Source organism: Schistocerca nitens, chromosome 8 (assembly GCF_023898315.1).
Source record: "Schistocerca nitens isolate TAMUIC-IGC-003100 chromosome 8, iqSchNite1.1, whole genome shotgun sequence".
NCBI classification, from domain to species: Eukaryota; Metazoa; Arthropoda; class Insecta; order Orthoptera; family Acrididae; genus Schistocerca; species Schistocerca nitens.
The window spans coordinates 298228278-298252156 of record NC_064621.1 but is presented as its reverse complement, the minus strand read 5'-3'; the positions used below and the strand labels follow the sequence as shown (position 1 = coordinate 298252156).

The following is a 23879-nucleotide window of genomic DNA, read 5'->3' as shown; positions in this document are numbered from 1 at the left end:
GCAATGCCAAACGGGAGGTGGTTGTACCAGAAAAGGCCACATGGTGTATTGATGACTAGGCTCTGCTGCGATTCCTCATACTTCGGCAGCTGCAAATAAGCATTGTGCACATCAGTTTGGGTGAAAATGGTTGATCCAGCAAGACGTGTGAGTATGTCATCCACCGATGGGACATGATATGCATTGATGATGGCCTGAGAATTGACTGAGACCTTAAAATTGCCACATATGCGTAAAGCACCATTCGGCTTCTCGACTGTCACAATAAACATCGCTCAGTGACTGTGTGACAGGAGAAAGGATGCCTTCGCCTTGTAAGTGGTGAAGTTCCCTCTGGAGCCGGTTGCGGAGAGCAAAGGGGACTGGGCGGACCTTAAAAAAATAAAGAACAGCAGAGGGAAGATGTTGAACAGGTGCAGTGAAACCCTTCACCCCAGGTGTGGAGGATGAGAACAACATTTTGTATTTGCTGAGCAATGAGGCAAGGAGGGTATCCAATGAGGGAATCGACACCGCCAGTTCCGCATACTGCACTGATAAACCCAGATGACCAAAAAATGTCCACACCCAGAAGGTTAGTAGCATTGGGGGATCCGACCACCAAAAACTGAGTGGTCAAGGAACGACTGTTGTAAGAGATTTGTGTTGAAAAAACACTGTCAACTGATAGAGTCATTACTGAAATTATGCAAGGCGCGAGTGAACAGAGATAAAGCCAGCGAGCCCAAGCATTGGTATGTGGCACCATCCACAATAGAAATGGATGATGCTGTATCAATTTGGAAGACCACCGTAACATGCGCGACCTCCGAGGTAAGGAGAAAACGGGCACCCGACTGGGGAATGGTGGATAATACTTGGCCGTCAATGGAATGCGAGGCTTCCAGGTCCAGAGGTGATGATTCGTGACAAGCTTGTGCATCAGCTGGAAGTGTGGCATCTCTGCGATATTTCTGCGAAGCCTGACACACCATGGCGATATGGCCCGCTCGGCTGCAAGCTTACTTCTTGCTCACCGGTGGGGGCACTCTGACTGTTGGTGAGTCCAGAAACAGTCTGGACAGGATGGAAGCTGAGTGAAAGACTTCCTTCACAGGATGGATCAATGAGACTTCTGCTCGGCGCTAGACAACTGGCGAGATGTGCAAACAGCTGGATCAAGACGCGGTTGTTGTAGCCGGTGAAATTATTCAAACGCGCAAATGATTGGCAGACAGGTGTTGAGGGATGGATGCTGTAACTTCAAAATATCAGCCCGTAGAGCCTCATCTGGTGCATGAAACACCACCATATCGCAAATCAACGAAAAGGAATAAGACTGCTTGCAGGCAATGTTGGTGTCTGACCTAGTGACTTTCAACAAGAAAAGACACTCTGATGGGTGGAGGTGACATATATTTGTGCATCAAAGTACTCAAAAAGGCGCCCTTAATATGGGTAAATGAGAGATCACGAGGGGACTGCTCAGGGTTCAATTGTTGAACCAAACGATACCCCTGTGGTCCAACTGTTGCTAAAAAAAGCCCGACTTCGATTTTTGTCATGGATCCCATGTACCATTAAATGTTGTTCCAACCGTTTGACATAATTTGACCATGCTTTGACAGACCTATCGAAAGCCAGAAACATTGGTGGAGCGATGTGCCAAGTGTTCAATTTGCCTGCAATGGAATCAACTCTATGAGCTACCTCTTGCAACACTGGGGAGTTAGGGCAGAATTCTGACCTTGTGAGTGTTGCCTGAATCTGCTGTAGATTTTCCACCAAGGACTGAAGAAGTTCGTTTGAAAATGAAAGTTTTATCCTAATCATCAATAACTGTAGTGTCCTGTGGTCGGCAGGAAAAAAACTAAGTCAATTTGAACACACTTTATTTTAATTACAGAAAAATGCCTTCTTGGCATACACTAAGTTTTAAAGGGAAGAACAACAAGAAAACTCCACAACTCTTGTGCTGGCTAACCAGATAAAGAAACAAGACAATGGAAGAAAATACTGACCAAAATCTACTCTTCCAGTTACAAAATACAACGTGCTACTCCAATGCTATGGTGAGTGTATACAGTGCTAGGCCCGGCGTAAGTACTGGCTGGGGCTGTTCCTAGCGGTAGGTAAACACTGCCATTATGACTGTCCAGGCATGCTTATAAAGTCAGGTCAGCAGAGTGCTACATGAGTCATTTGAGTTCTGATTGGTGGAACAGTGTCACATATTTTCTGGCGAACTAGTTCCGCGTTTATTTAGAAAGCCTGTTATTGTTTATATCTGCTGGTGATGTTTCTCTCCACACTTCTTCAAGGAGGTTGGCAACGCAACTTGCCTGTCGGTTGTGTGGGCCCTCTAAATAAGGGGTTGCTGTGACACCATCTATAATGTTCATCTCCTTCCTGATGATGTTGTGTCCCAGGATGTGTACTGTCTTCATTACTCTCTCGCCCCCCCCCCCCCCCCTACCTTTCCTAGTCTTGGCCAGCTTCAATGCCCATAATCCTTTTTGGGGCAGTACAGTGATCACTGGCCATGGTAAAGACATGGAATGTTTAGTGGCACAGCTCAATCTTTGCCTTTTGAACTCTTTAGCCACCAAACACGTCAATTGGCACAAGGAACTTATTTGGTCATTGATCACTCCTTTTGCAGCACTGGTCCTCTACCATTTATCCACTGGAGGGTCCATGAGGACCTTTGTGGTAGTGACCACATCCTAATCTTCCTCTCCCTCCCTCAGCATTGCTTCCCTGGATCCCAGGACCCCTGCCCAGATGGGTTCCCCCTCAGGGGGCTCAGCATTTAGTTGCTGGGTACAGGCTTGGCGACCCCGGGGTCCCTGAGCTGGGGACTGGGAAGCGCCACCAGTCCTCAATACCGTAAGCTCTGAGCGTGCTTCAACGACCACCGTAAGGCGTGATGGTGGAACGTTGTACAATACAGAGCACGGGGATCTTGGCTTAACTGCCTGGGTCGCGAGGATGGTATAAACCTCTATAAAAAAAAAAACCTCAATCTCAAGGTGTGCTGCGTGCCGAGGAGACGCATGGCTGTTGAGGTAGAACAGTTGCTAGTGGGCGACCTCTGGGGAACCTGCCGCCCCCTTGTTGTATTAGGCTTACCCAGGCAAGCGGGGCTCTGTCTGGGTGGACATTCCTTCCCCTAGCTGCTCGTGGGACCACCATGAAATGAAATACGAATAGTGCGCAAGCATGAGTCTCTAAGAAAGTAAAGTTCAATGCTTTACAGTATGAACCCCAATCGTTTCCTTCCCCATCCACACCAGGGGAGGAACGGCGATCTAAATTACCTGCTGCGATGTATTCTCGATTTCTGGTTTGCAGCCAGACAGATGGGGACTCATTTCAGACCACAAAGCTTCAGTTTTTTGTGGAAAATTTAGAGGACAAGTTTGGAAAAGTTGAGGGCATGTCAAATGAGGTCTGGAGCAGTCCTCACGCAGACAGCATCCCCAGCACAGTCACGGGCATTGCTTGCTTGTGACAAGCTCGGTGATGCTGCAGTCTCCATTATGCCTCATAAGAGCCTCAATATGGTTCAGGAGCTTATTTTTCATTGTGACCTGTTGTTGCAGTCTGACGACGAGCTCCGTGCAAATCTGGAACGGTGTGGTGTGCACTTTGTACGACATGTCTTTGGGGGACCTAAAGATAGCAGGGTCTCCACCGGTGCCTTCATCTTGGCTTTCGAGGAAGACACCCTGCCCTAGAAGCTCAAGGTGGCGATATATCAATGTGATGTTAAGCCTTACGTCCCTCCTCCCATGCGCTGCTTTAAGTGCTGGAGGTTTGGGCACATGTCATCGAGATGTGACACCAACCCTACCTGTCGGGATTGTGAACGTGCCTCCCACCCCAATGTCCCGTGTTCACCGCCCCGTTTGTGTCAACTGTGGACAGAAACATTCACCTTGCTTGTCAGATTGCGCGGTTTATCAAAAAGAACGTAAGATTATGGAGTATAAGATCTTGGACAGGCTCACTTACACAGAGGCCAAATGCAAGTATGACCGACTTCACCCTGTGCGCATTTCATCGACGTTTGGTGCAGCAGCTTCGATATCGCCATCCCTGGCGACGAGCCCCCAAGCTCGGCCACTTTTTGTGGGCCTCCAGCCCGGCCGTCTATTCCTGCCACCCCCAGGTAGTTAGGGGAACACCCTCTTCCGTTGCTCCCCTGTTATCAACATCGGGAGTAACAACCCCTCCTTCTTTGGGGACTTCAGTCCCCACCTCTGAGCCGGAGAAGTGCCCGCCTCCTCTGGCTCCCCTCGCGCAGAAGGGATCGCTTGGTGCCCTCCCTTCCACGGTTACTGCCCCTCCAGATGTCAGCCAGTGGCTGAAAAAGCCACCACCTGAGGGCCGTAGGGCTTCCGGGTCTTCCTCGGTCCATGACACTGGGTCGGAAAAGCCCATTCAGCCTGATAAACCGAAGGACAAATGGGACCCTACCAAAAAGAAGAAAAAGCAAAAGGAGGAGGGCATAGAGACAGAAAAGGAGTTCAACACAGCACCTGAAGATGAAGATGATGTGGAGAATCTAGCGTCCACTGAGGAGCTAGATGTTGGTTGACCCGCAGCTCCTATGGAAGTTGATCAGGCTACTTCGCAATCAGTCGCGGCGAGCGCTTCTAAGACGTAACCTATCCCCCCCACCCCCCAGGTTCTCTCATGTCTTCACAGTTGGATACCATTATCCTTCAATGGAATTGCCGTGGTTTTTTCCACCACCTTGCTGAGTTGAAACAGCTTTTGTGCTGCTTCTTTGCCACTTGTCTGGCCCTACAGGAAACCTGGTTTCCTGTCCGGCAGACCCCCTCCCTCCGTGGCTACTGGGGTTACTATAAGAACCGCGTAGAATACGACAGGGTGTCTGATCGTGTCTGTGTTTATGTTCTTGCCACTGTTCCTAGTGCCCCAGTGCCACTTCACACGGCTCTCGAGACTGGCTGTTCGAATCCGGGCAGGAATGGAGCTTACCATCTGTTCCCTCTACCTTCCCCCGATTGAGGTTGTCCCTCTGGCTGACCTAGCTGCCTTGTTCGCCCAGTTCCCCCCCCCCCCCCCCCCAATTCCTCCTTTTGGGGACTTTAATGCCCACCACCCTTTATAGGGTGGGGCCCAGATCTCGGCCCAGGGTAGGAACGTTGAGGCTCTCTTGGCACAGCAGGACATTTGCCTCCTTAACACTGGTGCTCCCACGTATTTTAGCTTGACTCATGGCACATACTCGGCCATTGACCTCTCTCTTAGTAGCCCTGGTCTTCTTCCATACCTCAGTTGGAGGGTTCACGATGACTTCTGAGGTAGCGACCACTTTCCTATCCTGGTTTCTCTTCTTCAATCCCAACCCCCTGACCAGCTGCCATGATGGTCTCTTCGTGGAGTTGATTGGGCAGCCTACACCTTAGCTACTATGGCCATTGCTCCGCTTCCTGGTGGCATTGATTTGGCAGTGGACGAGGTCGCTATGGCCATTGTTTCTGGTGCCGAGGCAACTGTCCCCTGCTTTTCAAGTACCCTAAGGCGTAAGTCAGTCCCTTGGTGGACACCAGAGATTGCAGAAGCTATCCGGGACCGCCGGCGAGCCCTGCAACGACACCGGCGTCATGCTTCCCTATATAATTTGGTTGCCTTTAAACGGCTGCGGGCCCGGGCTCGACGGTTAATCCGGCGGAGCAAACAGGACTGCTGGGAACGATATGTTGCCACCATAGGTTCTCGCACTTCCCCATCTCTGGTGTGGTCGCGGGTTCGGCGCATTTTTGGCTTTTGCCCTCATGCGTCTGTCCCTTGCCTTTCTCTTCAGGGTACACTTTGTACTGACCCAATCGCCATCGCCGAACATCTGGCAGAGTACTTCGCACGTATTTCCGTGACAGTAGGCTACAGCGCAGAATTCCGTGCCATTAAAGAGCAGGCTGAGCGTACGCAGTTGTCGTTTCGCACGCACCGTTGGGAGCAATACAACGCCCCATTTAGTGAATGGGAGTTCCAAAGTGCCCATACAGCTTGCCCCAAATTCACAACCAGTTTCTTCATCATCTCTCAGCGCACTGTCAGGGCGAATTACTCGCCCTGTTTAACCACATCTGGATGGAGGGCGTTTTCCCAACTCGTGGGCGGGATAGCGTTACCATCCTGGTGCTAAAACCTGGTGCAGATCCGCTGGTGGTTGATAGCTATCACCCTATCAGCCTTACCAACGTTATATGCAAACTCCTGGAACGGATGGTGAGTTGCCGGCTCATGTGGATCCTTGAAGCTCGGGGCCTCCTAGCCCAGCAGCAGGGGGGCTTCTGTCAGGGCCGCTCAGCGACCAACAATTTAGTCTTGCTAGAGTCGGCTATTCGTACAGCTTTTACTCGGCGAGAACATCTAGTTGCTGTTTCCTTTGATCTTCGGAAGGCATACGATACCACCTGGCGCCATCATATCCTTGCTACGCTGCACGAATGGGGCTTACGGGGTCTACTTCCGATTTTTCTACGGAATTTTCTCTCCAATCGCTCCTTTCGGGTTAGAGTTGGCACTTATTTTAGCTCTGCTCATATTCAGGAGAATGGTGTCCCGCAGGGCTCGGTTCTTAGTGTTCCCCTCTTTTTGGTGGCGATTAATGGTGTTGCGGCTGTGGTGGGCTCATCGGTCTGTTCTTCTCTATGTGCTGATGACTTTTTTTCTTTATTACAGTTCCCCAAACATCAGTGTCGCTGAATGGCGGCTACAGGGAGCTATCCGTAAGGCACAGTTTTGGGCATCCAACCATGGTTTTCAGTTCTCAGCCTCTAAGACACGAGTGATGCATTTTTGTCGGCGTCGAATGGCCCACTTCCATCCAGAACTCTACCTTGCCAACGAACTCCTTCGTATTGAGGAGACGCATCGCTTCCTTGGCATGCTGTTTGATGCTCAGCTCACTTGGCCACCTCATCTTTGCGAGCTTAAACAATGGTGCTGGCGGCAACTCAACATCATTCACTGCCTCAGCCACACCGTTTGGGGGGCTGCACGAACAACCCTCCTACAGCTCTATAAGGCCTTAGTCCAGTCCCGTCTCGGCTACGGGAGCGTGGTGTACGACTCAGCAGCACCTTCAGCGTTGCAGATCCTCGACCCGATTCTCCATTGTGGCGTCAGACTGGTGACAGGTGCCTTCCGCACTAGTCCGGTGACTAGCCTTCTTGTAGAAGCTGGAATCCCTCCCCTGCAATTCCGCCGATAACAGTTGCTTGCGTTGTACATCGCCTGCATCCATGCCTCACCCGACCACCCAAACCGCAGGCTCCTTTTTCCATCTTCTTCACTCCCCTCCCCATGACGGCGGCCTAGGTCGAGTCTCCCGATCGTGGTCCGCGTTCGTTCCCTTCTCTCGTCACTAGAGTCCTTTCCCCTTCCTCCATCCTTCCGGCCCTCTTCTTCTACCCCTCCTTGGTCCCTCCCTTGCTTACGGCTTTGCTTGGATTTGTCCTGTGACTCCAAGTCCTCCGTTCCACCTGCCAGTCGTCGTCAACAATTCCTGGCTCTTCTTGCCTCGTTTCGCGATGCAGATGTAGTCTACACCGATGGTTCTGTGGTCGATGGATGCACTGGGCTTGCTTTCATCCACGGCGACTACATTGAGCAGCATTCCCTGCCTTGCGGGAGCAGTGTTTTCAATGCGGAGCTGGTTGCTCTATCGTGCACTCACTCACCTTTTTGGGAGAAAACCAGGAAAAACCCAGGAACTTTTTTAGAATTCCGGGAACTTTTCCTTGTTTTAGTTACCAGTTAAATTTTTGTGATTTTGACTGGTAAGAACCAATACTCTAACGAAGGGTATTACTGTATCCCGCTTCTGCAGAATAATGCTGCAGAAAAAAAATATGAACAAGAGAGAAAAAAAACGAAAATAAAACTTAATTTGCAAAGGAAATGTGTCATATACAACAACAAAACACAGTACTCATACAAGTGTCTGCCAACCAAAGTGTGTCAAAGGCTTTAGGAAGAATATGCAGTGCTTCCTAACAACAAATTGCCTCTGATGAGTGTGACATGACAGCTGTTTACATTTGATTCATTTGAGCAGTTGCAAGGGGGGACGGGGGGGGGGCGGCTCTTGCGCATGCGCAGTTCAGTCGCCTATGAGTAGTACCTTCTCCCGCTTCTGGCTACAGATGTGTGGCTGGGCGCCACTATCTAAATTGCTCCGGTTCGGAAATATCGTAGATCCAGGGCTGATGCACAGAGCAGTCTGAGTTGTAGTGGGGAGGTGGGTAGTCTCCATGTGACGTGTTTACGTTTAGTGATTTTGCTGTTTCCTCTTAATTTACTACTCTCACATTAAATGAAAACAAAACGGATTTCTGTTGCCGGGAGCTACCAAATGAATTAAAATATGTTCGCATAATTACGGAAGGCTAAAATATGTTGTTAGTTTCAGGTTTTATTTCCACCTTTCAGACAGTCAGCTAAAGAGATTTGGCTTTTATTAATATTTTGCACTGAGGCAGTCAATTTATTTGAAATGAAGTGTTTAATTTCACACTGTTGGCTAGTTTCAACTGTTCGCTGCATTTCAAGTGCACGTTTTCCATCTTCTAGCTCGGATGGTATTATGCCGTAATAAAGAACCAAACATGAGATAATACAGTACTGGTACTCAAGAAAATTTACATCTGAATCCGGACATACGATTGTGCACTTTAAGCCGAATTATGCATTTTAGTATAGTTCATGAAATTCCGATGTTTCTGAAGTATCCTTTGATGTCTTGTTTATTTTATGACATAATGCAAGATCTTATAATATTTTACACGTACGAACATGCGGGCTTCCTGTGTCATCATAGCTGCACAGGTGCAGTGACGCCTGTTATCTGGCGCTCTCTGGCAACTGCTGAAATGAACTAATTTCTAACAGGTCACGGGAAGATGTTGCGAATGTTGGTTTGAAAAGTGTTACTTTCAAAGTAAATTTCCTTTTACGCAAGATGAACTATGTGCGAGAATGTACGATGAATTTCTTAAATCACAGAGCGTTTGACTCTCATTTAAAAATCAACTCTTTGAGGACGACCATGTAGAAGAATTTCGAGCCCAGAAGATTAGACATTTACGTCGTTATTAAAAATTTTACTGGCACATTTGTGTGATGTGTATTAAAGTGTAACACGCGCAAAATGATCAGCATTATATGTGGAAGCTTAGCTTCTCTTGCAGCTTATTAATCTTCAAGACTAATATTATTTGTGGAAGCTTTGTTTTTCTTCTATCAAAACTATGTATATTAATTTCAACCATTAACTTTTCTTTTTGTGTTCGCGCTACTTAAGAGTGATCTTGCTATTAGTTGACTACACTATGTGTCCTGTGCTGTCATCAGCTGCTGAGATCACATGACAGGAGCTATGACTGGCTTACAAAAGTGCGTCACAATCTCGGTTTCATTGCTTCGGAATGTAAGATGCAGTGTTTGGTGGAATTCGAATTTATACTTGCGTAAAACGAAGAAATGCAGCGTTACATGCTGGCCAGTGTGGCCGAGCGGTTCTAGGCGCTACAGTCTGGAACTGCGTGACTGCTACGGTCGCAGGTTCGAATCCTGCCTAGGGCATGGGTGTGTGTGATGCCCTTAGGTTTGTTAGGTTTAAGTAGTTCTAAGTTCTAGGGGACTGATGACCTCAGAAGTTAAGTCGCATAGTGCTCAGAGCCATTTGAACCATTTTTTTCAGCGTATATGTTGCTGTACATCAAAGATCTTTCGAAAACGTGTTCTGAGATGGGTTCACCTCTGCTGTCGTCCTTATCTCCCCATCATAAGGCAGTATCGATGTGGCTGTTTAGCATACAACAGCAACCATTCTTTTGACAGCCAACAAAACCATCCCCATTCCCTCAGGATCCCACCATTCAAAGACGGTACCGTGGTGGGCCCTGGAGATCACTACAGCCATTAGAGATTGTAGGTGGGCTCTCTAACACCATAAGCAGCACCCTACACTGGAGCACCTCATTGCCTTTAAACAACTCCGTGCCTGTATCTGCTACTGCTTAAAATGATGAAAGCAAGACTCCTGGAAACGCTATGTTTCCACCATTGGCTCATGTACCTCTCCATCACAGGTATGGGCAAAGATCAGACGCCTTTATGGCTTCCAGTCCCTTGCAGGTGTATCAAGTATTTCCTTAGATGGTGCAATTTCTGCTGATTGCGACGCTTGCCAAACTGTTTGCTGTGCATTATGCTCGTGCATCTGCACCTGTGAACTACCATCCCAACTTTAAGCTCATTAATCAGTGAATGGAGTGAATGCGCTTATGTCTTGCTACCCACCACCTGTAGCCATATAATGCTCCATTAAGTGAATGGGAACTCTCCAGTGGCCTAGTCCATTGTCCTGATGTGGCATCAGGGCCAGACAGCATCCACAACCAAATGCTGAAACATCTCTCAGTGGATTGTCAGCATCACATTCATTGCCTTCTTTAATTGGATCTGGTATGAGGGTGAGTTCCCATCTCAGTGATGAGACAGTGCGATAGTTCCGGTACTGAAACTGAGTTCGAATCCCCTAGAGATGGACATTTATCACCCAATCAGCCCTGTTGATGTTCTCTGTAAGTTGCTTGAATGCATGTTGAGCAAGCGGCTGCGTTGGCTCCTTGAGTTTCAGGGCCTTTTGGCTGCATCTCAGGGCAGTTTTTGCAAAGAACGCTCCACTGCTGATAATTTAATTCACCTGGGATCCAACATCCAGATGGCCTTTGCATGTTGTCAGCATCTCATCGTTGTCTTTTTCGACCCCCAGAAGGCCTATGACACGACATGGTGTCACCACATCCTTACTACATGACATGAGTGGGATCCCTGGTGTCCAATCCTGATTATTGTCAAGAAATTCCTGTTGCACTGTGCACTCCAGGTTGAAGTGGGTGCTTCACTCATTCCTCCTCCTCCTCCTCCTCCTCCTCCTCCCCCCCCCCCCCTCTCCCCCTCCGTTCCCCTCACTGCCAGGAGACTGTGGTCCTTCAGGGCTCTGTACTTAGTGTCCCCCTCTGCTAGACCTTTGCCATCAATGGTCAAGCGGTGGCTGTGGGGTCTTCGGTATCACCCTCCTTATATGCCGGCAATTTTTGCTTTTTATTATTGCTCCAACTTAAGCAGAAGTGTTGGTGACACCTCAGTACATTTCACTGCCTCAGCAACACTGGCTGGGGTGTCCTTTTGAGGCTCTATGAAGCCCTGATTTTGTCCCAACTTGATTATGGGAGTCTTGCACATGGTTCAGCGCCAGCTTCAGCATTGTGGATACTAAAACCCACTCATCATTGTGGGGTCTGACTTGTGACTGGAGCCCTCTGAAGTAGCCATGGAAACAGCCTATTAGTCAGGCTGGAGTCCCTCTATTACCTATCAGGCACCAACAACAGCTGCTGAATAACACTATATGCCATTCGTAGCTTCCTTGCAAACATCCCAACCACTGTGTCCTTTTCGCTGGAAGGGAGCTCCACCACCCACGACAGTAACCCAGAACTGGGTTTACTATTGCTGAATGCTTCCAGTGTCTCTGTAGGGAACTGCAACTTCTTCCACTGTCGCCTCTGGTCGGGGAGACATCACATCTGTCCCTTGGCTTATGCCCCAACGACAGATTTGTCTTGAAATGTCATTTGGTCCAAAAGATTCTGTAGCATAATTTTTTGCCGCCTGTTCTAGGCTATCCTTGAGATGTATTCTGGTTCAGAAGTTGATGGATGAATAGGCTTTGCATGCACACATGCACGGTGCGCTGAACTCCACACTCTGTCAAATGGCTACAGTGCCCTCACCGCTGAATTACTGGTCATAAAATTAGCCCTTAGCCATGTTCATTCTTGTGCTGGCAAGAATATTCTAATTTGTAGTATCCCTGAGCAGCCTTCAGACTATAAACCCGTGCTACGCTCCTCACCCACTGGATATGGCTGTCCAGGACTTGTCTCTGGCTTCCATCAGACTGGACAGTCAGTTGTTGTTTGGACCCCTGGTCATGTCGAGATTACATAAAAGAATGAGCTGACTGGTTGGCCAAGCTGGCCACCAGGATGCCGATTCTGGAAACATGGGTCCCAGGACCGGACCTTTGCCCTTTTATACGCCATCGACTGCTGGAAGTCTGGAACTCAGAACAGTCTGCCCTGATCTTCCCAAACAAACTGAGGACAATTAAGGAGAGCACAACCCGATGGCAGTCTTCCCTGCGTGCTTCTTCCAGGGAATCCACTGTCCTCTGTTGACTTTGCATTGGCCACACGTGGCTGTCCCATGGCCACATTCTCTGGTGTGAGGATTCTTCTCACAGTGGATGTGGAGTCCGCCTGTTAGTGGCCCACTTACCCATAGACTGTCCTAATTTGGCTGCATTGATGAGGCATCTTAATCACCATGGCAAGCTACCTCTGGTGTAGCAGATGACGCCGAAGTGGCTCATCTGGTGGTACATTTTGCCTGCAAAGGTGGTTTCTATTAATCCCTGTAAGGTAGAGCTTTATGGCATCATTGACTGTCTGAGGGTTTAGTGGGGCACCCTTCTCCTGTTCCTCCCCTCCAATCCCTCAGGTGACCCTTGTTGGCCCTTGCTCGGTGGCCCATTATTGGCCTGTACCCTCTCCATCTTTTTGTTCTCTTTATTCTTTTTTGTTCTTGGTTTTAATGCATTGTCTTGACTGATCTTTTAACAACTTTTCTGTGCTGTCTTTTTTTCTGGGCTTTTGTCGTTTTTTTTATTATATTCTTCAAGAAGAATATAATAATTCCAATCCCAAAGAAAGCAGATGTTGACAGATGTGAAAATTACCGAACTATCAGTTTAATAAGTCACAGCTGCAAAATACTAACGCGAATTCTTTACAGACGAATGGAAAAACTAGTAGAAGCCGACCTCGGGGAAGATCAGTTTGGATTCCATAGAAATATTGGAACACGTGAGGCAATACTGACCCTACGACTTATCTTGGAAGCTAGATTAAGGAAAGGCAAACCTACGTTTCTAGCATTTGTAGACTTAGAGGAAGCTTTTGAAAATGTTGACTGGAATACTCTCTTTCATATTCAGAAGGTGGCAGGGGTAAAATACAGGGAACGAAAGGCTATTTACAATTTGTACAGAAACCAAATGGCAGTTATAAGAGTCGAGGGACATGAAAGGGAAGCAGTGGTTGGGAAGGGAGTGAGACAGGGTTGTAGCGTCTCCCTGATGTTATTCAATCTGTATATTGAGCAAGCAGTGAAGGAAACAAAAGAAAAATTTGGAGTAGGTATGAAAATCCATGGAGAAGAAATAAAAACCTTGAGGTTCGCCGATGACATTGTAATTCTGTCAGAGACAGCAAAGGACTTGGAAGAGCAGTTGAACGGAATGGATAGCGTCTTGAAAGAAGGATATAAGATGAACATCGACAAAAGCAAAACGAGGATAATGGAATGTAGTCGAATTAAGTTGGGTGATGCTGAGGGAATTAGATTAGGAAATGAGACACTTAAAGTAGTAAAGGAGTTTTGCTATTTGGGGAGCAAAATAACTGATGATGGTCGAAGTAGAGAGGATATAAAATGTAGACTGGCAATGGCAAGGAAAGCGTATCTGAAGAAGAGAAATTTGTTAACATCGAGTATAGATTTAAGTGTCAGGAAGTCATTTCTGAAAGTATTTGTATGGAGTGTAGCCATGTATGGAAGTGAAACATGGACGATAAATAGTTTGGACAAGAAGAGAATAGAAGCTTTTGAAATGTGGTGCTACAGAAGAATGCTGAAGACTAGATGGGTAAATCACATAACTAATGAGGAGATATTGAATAGGATTGGGGAAAAGAGAAGTTTGTGGCACAACTTGACTAGAAGAAGGGATCGGTTGGTAGGACATGTTCTGAGGCATCAAGGGATCACCAATTTAGCATTGGAGGGCAGCGTGGAGGGTAAAAATCGTAGAGGGAGACCAAGAGATGAATACACAAAGCAGATTCAGAAGGATGTAGGTTGCAATAGGTACTGGGAGATGAAGGTTGCACAGGGTAGAGTAGCATGGAGAGCTGCATCAAACCAGTCTCAGGACTGAAGACCACAACAACAACAACCACAACAGTTACACTTAGGCTTTCCGGGATTTGCCTTTTGCCTCCTTCCTTCGAAGACCGCTCCTGGTTTGCCAGTTAATGGATAAAGGGACTGATGACTATGCTGTTCAGTGTAGTTCCTTTCACTCCAAACTAGCCAACCACCCTTTGACACTGGAGAGACCATTGTGACACTTTTCAGTTACAAGCCATATGTCCAATGGATACACATTGTGTGTCCTTAATGCAGTGGTTTCCATTACCTTCCATGTCCTGATGCCATCTATCTTTGCTGATTGTTCCACGTTTAAGGGGCAGTTTCCCACCCCCAAGAGGAGGATGATTTCTCAAAGCTCTGTCCACTCCTGCACTCTCTTTGACAAGGCCATTGGCAGAACATGGGTGACTCCTTCCACCAAAAGTCTTCCATTTTGTTTACGAGTCAAGAATGCTGCCCCTAACCACAAGTAAACTAATTACAACAGTATAATACACTAAATAAAATTTCCATTCTTAGGGCAATCAGACTGTTTACCATTCCATTTTAAAGGCCAGGTACAGATTATTTTTCGTAAGAGTTGTAAATGCAAGACTGTTTGAGTATACCATTGTAGCCTACTGCCTCACAGTCTGTTTTTGTATATAGAGAAGTCTGTAATATGCAGCCTGTTTGGAAATATTTGTACATATGTTTTACACTCTGATGATTAAATAGAATAGCAAGTAGTTACATAATAAGCACAATACTATGTTTCATGCTTGTCATCTTTTTTCATTCATTCACTAGCATCTTTGATCTGACATATGCTAGTAATATGTTACTTTATTTTTCAGTCGTTATATGAGAAATGAATGTCTAAATCATAAATATTCACATGATGCCTTACTCGCCATCAGTCGTCTCATTGCAAACATAGGTAACAAGATGCAAGTATGCACCCAACGCTATGATCGACGACCTTATGGAGTGGGTCTTCTTGTTGCTGGTTATGATGTAAGTTCATTAATTACACACTTTCTGTCTTTGGCTAATGTTCCAGTTTAGTACTTTCTTTTAAAATTTGTGGGAAATGAGAATAGCCTAACTTCTCACATATTTCAAACCTTTTTAAAAAAATCTTAATTCTCATATGACTCTTGAATTACAGTCCTAATTTAATAAATTTGGAATCTGGAGAACCACGATGTTCCTTGGGAATTGAAAATTTTAATAAAACCAGACCATGACGCTTGGGTAAAGTTTGAGCAGCCACCTACACTCGCACCGTGACACCTATGTTGCTGCCACCTGTCATTTTTGCTCATGGAAATTAAGATGACAGAGTAAAAGAAGTTGCTTCTCACCTTATAGCAGAGATGCTAAGTTGCAGATAGGCACAACAAAAAGGCTGTCACAGAATAAACTTTTGACCAACGAGGCCTTTGTCAAAAATAGACACCCCCCCACACGCACACACACAACCACAGTCCATGGCAGCTGAAGACATAAATGGAGGAAGTTTGCCAACGCAGTGTGTGGTCAGTGTGTCGACAGTTATTTTCAGCTGGCACAGTCCTAGTAGTTTGTATTTTTGTGTTGATAATAATTAAATACATTGAAGAAATTAATAATAATACAGTTGTATACGTTCTTAATTTCAGAATACTAGTAATGGACAGAGAATGGAGTAAGTTACTGCCATGGATGATTGTTAACAGCTAATACATATCACTGTGAAAGATTTGATTTATTACAAAGAACTTATGTATACACAAGTAAAAAATTGTGTTGGAATGAAGTTTTAAAGCTTGTATATATCTGTTCTGCATTTTCATTTCTGTTGTTAATTGAGAGCCTCTCACATGTGCTGTCTTGTCATTCAGTTTGCTTGTTCATTGTATTCATCATTTTAGACCAATGAATTTGGTTTGTGTGAATGGGCATTATTAACTTTGAGAATAATTTCTCCCCATGTTAATTAAGCATAATGTAAGATGACACAGCTATATCTTGTTGTGGTTTTCAGTACATGATTGATTTCTTGCAGCTCTCCATGAAACTCTGTCCTATGCAAGTATCTTCATCTCAACTACTGCAACCTACATCCATTTGAACATGTGTAGTGTGTTTAAACATTGGTTTCCCTTTATAGTTTTTATCCTCCACTATTTCATCACCATTCCACAATTGGTGATTCCCTGTCATCTCAGGATATATATCATATCAACTGATCCCTTCTTTTAGTCAAATTGTGCCATAAATTTCTGTATTCTCCAGTTGGATTCAGTACCTCAATAGTTATCTTCTTTCCATCTAATCAACTTTCCTCTGTAGCAACACATTTCAAAAACTGTTATTCTCTTCTTGTATGAACTTCCATCCTCATTTCACTCCTGTGCAATGTTACATTCCATAAATTTCTATTTAATGTTAACAAATTTCTCTCTTTCAGAGATTATTCTCTTGCTATTGTCAGTTTGCATTTTATATCCTCTCTATTTCTGCCATAATCAGTTACCTTTCTGTCATTTGCCACTGGCTGTCAAAGCGATTATAGCATATAGCATAGGACATTGTAGTGGAATTGGCCAATAAAATCAAGGACGCTATGACACCAGCTCCTGCCATCGCAATCACTGTGCAGTGTAATGCCAACTGTTTTGCATGCACATTACGATGTCTTGGTAGCCAAGATAGATCTAGTGACGCAGCAGACCGGCGATCTCGATGTGACTCGAGCAATGACAGAAGCCGGAATCGATGCCATGCACACAGCAGGTCATTGATGACCTCTTCTGCAGCTGAACCTGAGTAGCAAGGTATCACCGGAAATTCGGGGAGCAAGTCAGATGCATGACCCCCTGCACTTACCAAATGACAACAGTGGTGGTGAGTAGGCACCTCCTCCAATTGCTGATCAGTGCCTCAGCGCCTGCTTGTTACTGATTGATGATCCTGCTGGAAATATTTAATAGGCACTTCTCAGATTTGTCCATTTACACAATGATTATGTTGCACAGGTAGCGACCACTTACATTATTCTGTCTGACTGCTGCAAACAACTCGGTCATAACAATGTACGGCACCCTGTACCTGGAACTAGACCTGGGTTTAGGATGAGCCTTCGTGTGGGATTTTACTGTTGCAGACTATGTTGAACCTGTATCTGAGAGGACTCCCTCTCCTTTCGTAATTTATCTACTGCCAGATGTAAAGTATTCATGCCTAGTGAACACTATAGGCTTAACAGTGTTTGGATTTCAGTGGAACGCAGCCATTCGTACTGCCAAAGTAAGACAGGTGGCAGACAGCAAGTATGTGGAGTTGCTAAATGAATTTCCAGCTCTGACATGACCCCTTGGAGTGCCGAAAGAGGTAAGGCAAGACATTGTCCACTACATAGAGATGACCTATGGTCCTCCCACATCTTGCAGACCACAACGTTTGGCTCCAGATCGGCTTAAAATTGCAAAAGCAGAGATTGACAGTATGATTTGTGAAGGTGTAATGTGGCCTTCCAACAGCTTGTTGTTCTCACTGCTTCATTTTTTCCCAAAAAAGGATGGTACTTAGCAGCCTTATTTTGACTACAGAGCCCTGAATGCCAGAACAATATCCAACATATACCCAGTATCGCTGTTACGTGACTACAACTACGTGTTGAGTGGTGCAGTTATTTTTAGCATCCTGAACTGTACAAAAGTGTGTACAAAGATCCCTGTAGCTGAACGAGACATTCCCAAGACAGCAATTGTCACTGCCTTTGGCCTGAAGACAAAAATGTGATTTTTGGACTCAGGAACATTGCTCAATCAAGGCAACACTTCATTGACTCTGAATCACAGGGCCTAACTATTGCATTCGCTTACCTGGATGATATTTTATTTTTTCATCATCAGCAGACCAGCATTGGTAGCATTTAATGGAAGCGTTTAAGTGGTTGGAGCACTAAGGCATCATCCCGAACATTGGCAAGTGTGTCTTTGGCCAGTCCCAAGTGGATTTCCTAGAGCATAGGAAACAGCGGCAGGATTGCTACCACTGCCAGAGAAGGTGGAAGCCACCTTACAGATTTTATGCCCAAATACAGCCAAGAAATTGTGTCAGTTCCTCAATATGTTAAATGTTTATCGCCATCATTTGCCACACTCTGCCAAGTTACAAGAACTATTAATTGTAGGGCTCACTGGCCCAAAGAACAAGGGTAACTCACCTATAACATGGACTGATAGCATGTGTGTGGTGTTTGAAGCAGCCAAAAAGTGCATTGCAGACACTGCACCATTGGTGCACCCTGACCCTACTGCACCATTGACACTAGTGTTGATGCTAGCCAGATGGCGAGCAGTGCAATGTTGCAACAAGATGTGGTGACACACAGCAACCACTTTGCATTTTTCTTGTGCAAACTATCGCCCTCACAAAAGCTGTTTACGAGTCTGTTAAGTACTTCAGACCTCACATGGAACCTAGAGACTTTATCTACAATGATCACAAACGGCTAACTTAGGCCTTTCACCAGAACAGTATGAACTGTTCACATAGGCAACACAATTAGCTAATGTTCATCTCACAATTCAACACAGATGTCCGATATATCTCTGGTATCAACAATGTAGTGGCCGATTGTTTGTCACAAGTAGGAAGCATTCCTGGCATGATTGATTGCGCCAAACTCACCACTGCTCAACAGTTAGATCAAGAACTACAAGGATCGTTATCAGCAGGAACATCAGCATTGGATCTGCAACTTATCGAAATTCCAGTGAGCGATGTCTAGCTGTATTGTGACATGACCACATCAAAACCGCGGCCATTCCTACAAATTGCCATCAGACGTGACACCTTCTATATGCTACATGACTTGTGCCACCCCAGTATTCGATCGACATCCCACCTAGTAATGAATCATTGTGTGTGGCTCGGTATACAGGAAGACTGTCGTGAATGGGGGAGGTGTTGTCTTAAATGCCAATGCAGCAATTTACACCACCCCATGCAAGCACCAATAGGGAACTTTCTGATCACGACAGCCCATTTGTTACGTCCACAGCGACATTGCCGATCCATTGCCATTGTCTGATTGCCAATACTACATACTTGTGATAGACCATTGCGCCCACTGGTCGGAAGCTGCACCAATGGACAACATTACAGCAGAGTCTCTGGCTTTCCCCTTTGTGTCGTTTTGGGTGTCATACTTTGGCTGCTTGTTACACATCATGATGCACAGTGGACAACAATTTGAATTTGACCTGTTCACACAAAACAATGAGCTATCACCCAGCCAGTAAAGGGATGATCGAGAGATGACATCGCTCAGTTAAGGCAGCACTAATACGCTATGACACTACATGGACCAAGGCTCTTCCCATTTTGCTACATGGCCTCAGAAAAAATTTCAAACCAGATCTAGATGCTTCTTTGATGGAATTGGTTTACAGCAAGAATTGAGGCTTCCGAGGGAATTTGTGGAAACAAACGCTCTGTTACTACCAAGGGGTGATAACCAGAATTTATACACCAACTGCGAGAGCACGCAGTCTGAATCTGCCCACACCAACCTGACAGACATAGTACAGCTACCACCTTCGTGCATCAAGACTTGAAAACCTGGCCAAACGTCATGTTACGTCTGGAAGGCATCAGATCATCGTTGCAGCCACCATACTCAAGACTCTACTGTGTAGTCGCAAGGAGAGACAAGACAATTGACATTTCAATTAACGGAAAGGTGACAGCTGTTTGTGTAGTCAGGGTTAAACCGGCTTACGTCGTCCAAGAAGCAACAGTGCCAGAGCCTCCAAGACTACGGCATCACCCAACAGCTGCCTCATCACTGCCTTCACAGCTGCCAGTGCAGGTTACAGCAGCAGCGGACCTACTGACAAGGCTGACGTTGCCACTTCTTCCAGTTGCATAGTGTTGTATTGCACATCGTCCACTTGTGTTTAGAAACAATCACGCTGTCAAACATTTCATGCCAGCCATCAGAGGTGCTGTGTTTTATATACGTGTGTTTTGTTTTTGTTATTCTTTGATTAAGCTTTTTTTATTGTTTTGTATCTTCTATGCTGGTAGTTAGTTAGTTCATTTGTAGTTACGAGATAATGTTGCTGGTGATCCCCCCCTCCCCCTGCATTTTAAGTTATTTTCAACTGCAAGCTCAGAACAATCAAACAGGCTGTGTATTCTTTGCTGTCTGCTGTGCTGTGATCAATAAAGCTAACGTTAATGTTGTTTGAAAGAGTTTTTGTGTAGTGTGCTCCTGTCAATTAGGTACACACATGTTATAATGGTCGAATGACAGTCTGCCCAGCTTGTACCAACAATTATCGTTGTTTTATCGTCGGTTACATTCACTTTATAACCTCTTTTCAGGATAGTATCCATTATGTTCAACTGATATTCTGAGTCCTTTTCTGGGTGTAACAGAATTACAATGTCACTGGCAGACCTCAAAGATTTTATTTCTTGTCCTGCACTTCTCCATTAAAATTCCTCCATATTTTTCTTCAGTTTGTGCAAGCTACACATTGAATAGTCAGTGGGGATGGGCTACAACCATGTATCATTCCCTTCTCATTACAGCAGTAGAGGACCGATGTACTGTGGTCCAATATACTGCAGATACAGGAACCATGCAGTTATGTGGTTTTTCTCTTGTATAAGTTACCCCTGAAATCTTAAAAGCCGTGAATACAATAACTGAAAGGGTTAGGGCTAGACTTAACCTCGGGTTTGTCTTATCATTATATCGTGACTGTTGCTGGGCAAGAACATGAATATATGTCTTAAAGTTAATGATATGATACAGCCAGGAAAGTGACTATGTATTAATGCTTAACAGTAATTGAAATGAGCACAACCATAATGCACTTCATGCATTACTCATTCAAAGTCTACATTTCTGTGTCCTTGCTAATATGTTGTAGAAATGAATAGCATATTCTTTGAGTGATAAACTAAAACCATTAGTCGTGTGAAGAATTGTCATAGAAAGCAAATCTAGCATCTGATTTCAATTTAAAGTGATGTGTGAATGGACAGAAAAAAAGGTGAAACTAGGAAAAGCGAGTGAACTTGATGAATGTCATTATAGGCTTAGCTGGGAAACATTAATCAAAAAGTCAGCTTCACTAGTCATTAACCAGTTACTAACAGAGTTTACTTCATTAAACTGTTACTTTATGGGAGATTTATTGGAAGATAAAGTTAATTGTCAACTTGGATTGTGGATGAAGTGAAATGAGCAAGTAAATTAATCAACTTTGCTTAAACAAAAATATTTTGGTTGAGTAAGTTTAGGTAGGGCATCGAAGTTAAATAAAATACAGTTTAATCATTTGGTTTTATAATTATTTAGTTATCAATGGTAAAAAATGGGATAATCAAAATAGAGGAGGCTCAGATAAATATTTGATATAAAGTTAATATTTCCCTTCATAATGAAAACATGTTGAAGTTTTCATCTGAACGTGAGGCTCGTTTAAGAGACAGAATCTCTTTACCCACAGAAAAACTAGTTGCAGCATTTCAGCACTCGAGGGCATAGGGGTTTCATGTTTTTATCAACTTCTCAGAAGAATCATGTTTGTAACAGTAAAGTTCTATGCATTGTCCAGGAGACACTCCGCTGCCAATTGCTGCAATGCCAAAAGAGTCTTCAATGCTTCTCTGTTGTATTCTTTTAACAGGATTACTGCTACTGGCTCCAGTGTCTTCATCTGAATGCCGAAGATTAATTTTTCTTTTCGATTTTTCTTGATCAGACGCTGTCTTCACAGTTTCTTCAAACTGTACATACTGCAGTAATTTCCTCTGGTTTATCATACATTGTTTTATCTTGCGAATTGAATACAGTTGATTGGATGTTTCACAATTTGATAATACTGGTATATGTGACCGAGCGAGGTGGCGCAGTGGCTAGCACACTGGACTCGCATTCGGGAGGACGACGGTTCAATCCCGCGTCCGGCCATCCTGATTTAGGTTTTCCATGATTTCCCTAAATCACTCCAGGCAAATGCTGGGATGGTTCCTTTGAAAGGGCACGGCCGACTTCCTTCTCCGTCCTTCCCTAATCCGATGAGACCGATGACCTCGCTGTTTGGTCTCTTCCCCCAAACCAACCAACCAACTGGTATATGTGAGTGTAACCTTTTATAAATACCTGTATGTCATTGTTTTTGTGACTGCAGACATTGTTTTTATTTTAGGATCAAGGACCACATATTTATCAGACATGCCCATCTGCAAATTTCTTTGACTGCAAGGCTATGGCAATAGGTTCACGATCCCAGAGCGCTCGTACGTATTTAGAGAAACATTTGGATGAATTTCTGGAATGTGACAATGATGAACTTATTAAACATGGATTACGTGCTCTCAGGGACACACTGCCAAATGAGGTAGAACTGAACAACAAGGTACGTCATGCATTTTAATTTTAGCATTAAACTAAAAAAAAAAAAAATTCTTTTATAATCTTTTGCGCACTAACATTATTATTATCATCCATTTTGTAAACTACTTTGTGCTTCAGCAGAGGCAATATTTTATGAACATTTCTTGTTTCCAGAATGTTTCAATAGCACTTGTCGGCAAAGGTACTGACTTCACAGTTTTCAGTGAAGAAGAGACTGGGCGTTATCTTGCCATGATTGAAGGTGAGGAGAGACGTACGGGGCAGCCACCGCCAGAGGAGCAGCCAGCACCGAGTGGTGACACAGGCCCTGCACCTGATCCAGACCCTCAACCTGCTGTAGCAATGGACACTGAATAAGCTTTCAGCTGTTGTTTGATGTATGCATTTACAGCAGTAATATTGTGGAGTGAAAGTGTTATCCATAAGGCCATAGCTAAAGTGAGAATGTGGATGCTACAGTCTGTATACTCAGGAACTATAATTTTAACTAAAATTTTGGAGTACTGTCTCCGGTGGTTTACTCTGTTAACTTATGTCTCCCTTAGTTAATGTTTTTATCTATGCCTTTTGTGGTATTTATATTTTGTGTGTGATATTTAAGCCCATGTCATATCAAATTTACTGATTTTGCAAATGCTTAAAGTAAGTATTTTAGTTTTTTTGCAGATACTTTTTGTAAATTTTCAAATAATGTTTTATGACACAATACCATTCTGAGTTGCACACATGACTGCTAGCAATGGCTGTTTCACTGCAAAGATTGAACTGTTCATGAAGTCCTCTGTATTACTGCAATGTAATAAACCAGTTGTATTTTTCAGATTGTTGCCTTTTCTTCACTACCTATGTATGGATATATTCTCTCTCTCTCTCTCTCTCTCTCCTTTTTATTCTTGGTATCAATGCTTTCTGACTGCAGAGACATTTAGGATGTAGGAGTTCATCAGTATTAGAAAGTCATTGTGCCTGGCTCGTATGATCTAGAATTACATGTGAACAAAAAACATTAGTCATCTCTGAGAGACATCATGCTAATAACTTGTAATACTGCCTTTATGTATGATAATATCCTCAATTCATTATGGAAGGGAGTCCACAAGTTTCTGCTGTTATATACAGCTAATGCCGCTCGTTGATGATTAGATCCCATAGAGCAACATAATTGTGGGGGTGTTAACAGCAATGTTTTAGATGCTATTCCAAATGTTGCAGATATTTTCTATGGGATTAAAATCAGGTGATTCAGCAGGCCAATCAAGGTATGATAGAGCGCCTGAGAATTTGTCAAACTGGGAACTTGTTTGTGCAGCCATGTGAATGTGACTGTCACCTTGGAACACGTGTATGCTCGCAATTTTCGGGTTGAAATTGATCTGCATTGACT

At 44.6% G+C, this 23879-nt stretch overlaps 1 protein-coding gene across 1 annotated transcript in view; it reads left to right on the top strand.

The window, feature by feature from the left end:
* Positions 1-23315, top strand: part of LOC126198550 (proteasome subunit alpha type-1) — a 38503-nt gene extending 15188 nt beyond the window's left edge. The window contains exons 3-5 of the mRNA XM_049934973.1: positions 14922-15081; positions 22287-22496; positions 22649-23315. Of these exons, the coding sequence (XP_049790930.1) occupies positions 14922-15081; positions 22287-22496; positions 22649-22852 (574 nt within the window). The 3' untranslated portion in view covers positions 22853-23315. The remainder of the gene's footprint in view (positions 1-14921; positions 15082-22286; positions 22497-22648) is intronic.
* Positions 23316-23879: the final 564 nt, after the last annotated feature.